The following is a 6,043-nucleotide window of genomic DNA, read 5'->3' as shown; positions in this document are numbered from 1 at the left end:
CGACGTATCGATAATTTCTTATGTTCCATGCCACATTATTGATGATATCTACATGTTTTATGCATACTTTATGTCATATATTATGCGTTCTTCGGAACTAACCTATCGACGAGATGCCGATGGGCCGCTGTCCGTTTTCGCTCGTTGCTGGTTCCGGTAAATCCTAGCAAGGAAATATCTCTCGGACCCGGACGAAATCAAGGCCCAGAGATCCTACGTTTGCACGATAGCTTCCGGGCACCGAGAGCCGCTGTGAGGGGGGCCACGTGGCCCACGCATGACAATGGCGGCGCGGCACAGGGGGCCCGGCGCCCCTCGTTGTGTGTCGCCGCTCGTCGGACCTTTCCCCGACGCCGCCGTTCGCCTCATATAAAGGTCCCCGACCTAAACCTCGAGACGGGAAGCCAGAGCCACGGTACGACGAAACCTTCCGTGAGCCGCCGCCATCGCTGAGGCCAAGATCTCGTGGGGACAAAGGAGTCCCTGCTCCCTGCGCCGCCGGATCTCGGGAAGTGCCCCCGAAGGCTCCTCCATCGACACCACCGCCATCTTCATCAACGCTGCCTGCCTCCCATGAGGAGGGAGTGTTCTCCATCGGAAGGCAGCAGGGTCTGCATCACCAGGTAGCTATGTGGTTCATCTCTCTCCTATGTACTTCAATACAATACTCCCATGAGTCAGCCTTACATGATTGAGACATCATATGATGATGCTTGTAATCTAGATGCTCATTATGCTAGTCAAGTGGGTTTTACTTATGTGATCTCCCAGGAGACTCCTTGTCCCACGTGTGTGTGTAAAGGTGACAGCAGTGTGCACCGTGTGGGTCTCTTAGGCTATATTTCACGTAATACTTATTCACCGCTATGAATGAGCATAGTGAAGTGCTTATTTATATCCCTTTTATGATTGCAATGTGTTTTGTAATTTCACAATTTATCTCAGGTGTGCTACTCTAGTGATGTTATTAAAGTAGTTTATTCCTCCCGCATCGTGCAATGGGTGACAAAGGTGTGCATGAAGGGGTAGCGAAATGGGAGACCGACAGGAGAGCCATGGGAGGACAAGGGGAGGACGCGAGATGCCTCCACAAGCCATCCGTGGCCGCGCAAAGCACATCCCGATTTGGGTCGTGCCGGAAGCCGCGACGATCCCTTTTAAGTTTGGCTCGACGCGCTGGGCCACAATTTTTTTCCGATTTGACCCATCGAGACGCGTGCAGGCGGGGTTGTAGCAATGGACCGCTCAATTTACGAGAGATATCCCGAAACTAGCATGCGACCATTGGGAAAACCTATACACCTACCAGGTCGGTGGCTACTAGCCACCGCACACCCCTAGCCTGGCCCCGGGTAGCCTTTTTTGTTTTCCTTTTTTTCTCTATTTTTTGTTTCCTTTCTCTTTTCTCTTTTCTGTTTCCTTTTTCTATTTTTTCTGTTTTCTCTTTTGTTTGTATTTATTTTTCAGGTTTCAAAAAAGTAAAATTTTAAAAATTGTTTAAATTAAAAAATGTTCAAATTTGAAAATCGTTTGATTTTGAGAAACATTCAAATCCGAAAATCATTCAAATTTTAAAACAGTTCAAATTTGAAAATGTTCATATTTAAAATGATTTTTTTAAAATAAAAGTCAAAGTTAAAAAATATTAAAATTTGTTCATATTTTGAAATTGTTTAAATATGAAAATTGTTTGAATTTGAAAAAGTGTTACTTTTTAAAAATGTTCAAATTCAAAAATGTTCGGTTTTAAAAAACATATTAAAAATCAGTTTTTTACAAAATAAATAGAAACGAAACAAAAAAAGTGAAAATCCGAAATACCGCCGATCCTGTTGGGCCGCGGCCCAGGTAGCCAACCGCACCCGCGCGGGGGTGTGCGGCCTAGGGTTGGCGCAGCACTGGTCGGCGTTGAGGAGCTCCCGTGACCATCCTCGGCGTTTCATATCCACCGACCAGGTCGGCGCGTACCGCGCGCGGTACGGGCCAGCCTAGTTAGGTGCTGGCCATTTTATTTTCTGTTTCTGTGTGTGTTTCTTTTTTCTGTTTTCTTTTAAGATTTAATTTAGAACGTTAGATTTGGAAAAACTGTTAATAAAAAAACAACTTTTTTTAAAAATATTTTTTTATAAATGTATGAAGATTTTAAATTGTTTAAATTTCAGAGAAATGAATTTTGAAAAAAATTCAAGTTAGAAAAATGTTCAAATTTGGAAAAAACAAATTTTGGAAAATGTTCAAAGTCGAAAATTGTTCAAATTAAAAAATCGAGCAAATTCGGAAAAACTTCAATTTGAAATTTGTTCAAATTCGGAAATCGTTCAATTTCATTTCAAATTAGAAAATCGTTCAATTTTGAAATTTGCTCAAATTCGGAAATCGTTCAATTTTGAAATTTGTTCAAATTCTGAAATCATTCAATTTTGAAATTTTGTTCAAATTCAAAAATTATTCAATTTGAAAATCGTTCAAATTCAAAAATTATTTAAATTTGAAAGTATTCAGATTCAAAACAGAGAAAAAAATGGAAAGAAAAAATGAGAAAGGAAAAAAAGAAAAACCAACTGGGCCAGCCCAACTTACCTGGCGAAGGTGTGCGGTGGTCCGTCCGCACCGACCTAGTCGGTGGACAGGACCTTCCCACCATCCTCCTCCCGTCAATCAAAGGAAAAAAAACGCAGACCATTCTCTTCGCATGCTCCCTGAACCCGCCGCCGTCGCCGGTAGATCCCAGCCGGCTCCCGCGATCGCTCTCGCCGCTGACCACCGCCGCGACATCGCTTCCTCCCCCTCTATCTAGTGTATGGCATGGAAGCCTCGATTCTCCGCCACCCGACGAGCCCTAGACAAGCAGCGCCGCCGCGTGTCTGCTTCCAGCCCCGGCCGGTCGTCCTCTTCCTTCCCCATCTCTGCCCGATCGTCCTCCTCCATCCCATCTCCCTCTGCCATCCCTTCTCCAGGCCGGCCACCAATGGCGTCCACGTCCCCCAGCTCCTCCGCCAGCACGCGCTCCGACCTGTCGCTGCCGGCCACCTCTCCAACACGCTACTCCCGGTGATCTCCCTCTTCGATCTCCTCCTGCATCTGAATCTTGTGCATCCTTCAGATCATCAATACATAGTAATTTCTAGGTAGTCAAAACAAGTTTAGGTCTCCATTTTTTTGTAACCGATACTGCAAGTTACTGCTGAGAGATCCTTGTCTTTTCACTTTGATAGCAATGCAGTAGGTCTGAACATGCTTTTGCATTGTGATTCTGAACCGTACAAGAACTTGCTGGATACTTTTGATAATTATATACTACCTCTGGTCACATTTAATTGACGCGGAACAAAACTTAGTGCATGCTAGATTTGGCACCCCTCCGCGTCGATTTAATCCGAACGGAGGGAGTACATGACACGAGAGTAGCACTTTTTTCGATGTGCACTATAAATTAATCAGCAGATAAAGCACTTCATGTATATATAGTCGGCACTGCTCTCATTTCTTGGTGGAATGGTCAGTGCCTGAATAAACTACGTTCGAATGCGTGCTTCATTTCCCATCTGTTGGGATTTACATAGTTCAAAATATGTAGAACAATTATGATGCTCTAGATATTCGTTGTGCATACAGAGTTTTTAATCCTCTATTAATGTTGATATCGTGCAATTTCAGGTAGTACAACTTTTGGAGGAAGTCAACGAGCAATGTCTGTTGTCATGTACACAAACTTGCTAATATTAAGAAGTTATGAGCCCCATTTGCGTCGAGGCTCCCGAGTCCATCATCGACGAGCCGCTGCTGCTAGGCCTGACCATGCTTACCTGTGCTGGAGCGCATCAACCCTGGCCATGTACCGCATTCACGGCGTTAGTTTACCATGCTGCAACCGCAGCGGTCTGCAATCTCAGGTTTTGATAAGTATTTGGTCTCTCCTGTTCTCTTTGTTACTTAGTAGACAGGCCATGCTCTTAATATATGGTTTGGTCTCTCTGATGTTACTTTATGGTCAAGGTTGCATATGTTACTATCTGTTTGGAGTCCATGATAATGATCTCTGCAAATTCTAGTTATTAAATAACATATATCTTGTTGCAGATCATATGCTAATTAACTCTGTAAATCCTAGTTAGTAAATAACATATATCTTGTTATGGATCATATGCAAATTAGCAAGGGTATTCTCATAGCTCATTCGCGGTTGCTCACGTGTACTATTTGCTGCCATGACATATAGGTTTTGTAATAAGTCACTCTAAAGCAGAGTTATTCATGCTCTTCTACAGGTTTCCATGATGGAGCATGATTTTTACCTAAGAAGAATACTCACTGGGTGTGTAACCTCTGGAGTTATCCATGTAGGCAACAAAGTTCATGGTCTGTGCAACAGAGATAAAGGGATTCAGAACATTGACGATGGAAAGGTCTGACTGAACTTATTGCACAGTTCTCTTTGGTGCCAAACCCATTCTTTATCATTCAGTATTTGTTAGCTATTGGTTTTGTTACAAGCCTCAGTGCCCTTCGTATATCGCAAAATAAATTTAGGTTGTCAAGCTCATGAAAAAAAGAAAGGCACAGGCATGACAGTAATAGAAGCTGCTGGAGCTGGAGATGTAATTTCAATGGCTAGATTGTCTGGTCCAGCTATCGGACACATTGTGCCAATTCCAGAGGTAGTGATAACTGATAACTCTATGCTTTGCTACTTGTTGCTGAAGCTGAACACGTTTTCCTTTTCAATTGTCAGCAATTTCTTAGTTTTTACATGTGAATGTTATTTGTAGGTTTTGACTGCTCTACCAGCAGTTGAGTTGGGACCCTCCCACAATATCTATGACTTTCAGTGTGAATGATTCAACACTGAGTGGCCATGATGGCGCTCATGTAAGTACCAGATAACTGGTCTTTACATCAGTGAACGAGTTCCTTTTACTTGATCCTCTTTCTGCCTGAGTAAACCTGAGCCACCCTTCTATTTGACTGAGTAGAACAACATAAGTAAAATGTATGTGATGGCTGCATGAAGAGGCTAGCTGGTACTCTACATGTTCCCTTTTCGATGCGATTTTACGATGCATGCAATCAGCATTTTAAAACTTGCAGATTATATACATGAACGTATTTAGATGTTCATGTGCAAATGTGATAAGTTGATTTGCCATCAGAAATCTTATTAATTTCATGTACAAATGTGATAAACTGCTGGATCATTTTTCTGAAAAATATTGAGTTGAGTTTTGTGCACCCATATCTTGATTAGGAGCTGATACTAGCTGCCTTTAACACTTGTGTCTGGTGTGGACTCAAGAACTAGTGGCAGGGAAGCCTATCTGCAGGGATTTGTAGCTAACTAATTTTATTATTTTACAAAGTTCACTTATATTGTTTGCTATTGATTCTTTCTTGAGCAGCGGTGGAGTGGATGGGTTGGACCGACCTATGCAAGTTATTGGAGCAGTACGCCCGTCAAGTGGCACCTTCTTTTGCTCCAGTCACCTCCGGCATTGTCTAAGTCCTGTTCTGATTCCTCTTGCGTGAATTCTACTCTGATGTTCATCCCTAGCTGCAACTTTTATTTCAGAATAAATAGACCCGTTTTGTGTTCTTAATAGATGATGAGTGTATTACATTTTTTGAAGGCAAATATACAAGTTGTTTTTAGATGAGTTGTCGGACTACCATTTAAGGGCACAAGTTTGTCAAATATGATGATTGTGGTCGATTAAAGGCAATTAACAGGGATTATATTTTTTGTTCTGGTAATATCCTTTTCTGTGTGCGGCAAAGGTTTCTGAGCTGGGGTCCAGCAGTTCGCCGACAGCATAAGTGATGGTCACGGCAAATCGTCGACATGTGGCACCTGGTAGTTTGTCGTGTGCTCAGGAAAACTCATGGTAAAGTACAGACATCTGGGGTCCGACTGTCAGAACCGCCCTTAACTTACCGGCGATGTCTTATCACTTTATTTTGCTGTACTTTTTTTTGCTGTGAGCTCTGGTACAGCTCTCCGCAAATCTTTTGCCGAGTGCCCGACAAGATCAACTTGGCAAATCGCTGA

At 42.8% G+C, this 6,043-nt stretch overlaps 1 protein-coding gene across 2 annotated transcripts; it reads left to right on the top strand.

The window, feature by feature from the left end:
* The first annotated feature begins 2,757 nt into the window (after positions 1–2,757).
* LOC124655358 lies at positions 2,758–5,651 on the top strand. 2 transcript variants are annotated; one of them, XM_047194266.1, is made up of 4 exons: positions 2,758–3,051; positions 3,658–3,893; positions 4,269–4,406; positions 4,770–5,016. In XM_047194266.1, exons 2-4 carry the CDS (start codon positions 3,690–3,692, stop codon positions 4,836–4,838), a joined length of 411 nt encoding a protein of 136 aa, XP_047050222.1. In that variant the 5' UTR covers positions 2,758–3,051; positions 3,658–3,689; the 3' UTR covers positions 4,839–5,016. The 2 variants fall into 2 exon arrangements, 1 of the variants encoding a protein (XP_047050222.1); XR_006988652.1 differs by lacking the exons at positions 2,758–3,051; positions 3,658–3,893 and adding an exon at positions 5,397–5,651 and having other exon boundaries at positions 4,386–4,406; positions 4,531–4,869.
* The last annotated feature ends 392 nt before the right edge of the window (positions 5,652–6,043 follow it).

This window comes from Lolium rigidum, chromosome 5 (assembly GCF_022539505.1).
Source record: "Lolium rigidum isolate FL_2022 chromosome 5, APGP_CSIRO_Lrig_0.1, whole genome shotgun sequence".
Taxonomy (NCBI): domain Eukaryota; kingdom Viridiplantae; phylum Streptophyta; class Magnoliopsida; order Poales; family Poaceae; genus Lolium; species Lolium rigidum.
Note: the sequence above shows the minus strand (reverse complement) of the source record. Positions and strands in the feature narration are given on the sequence as shown.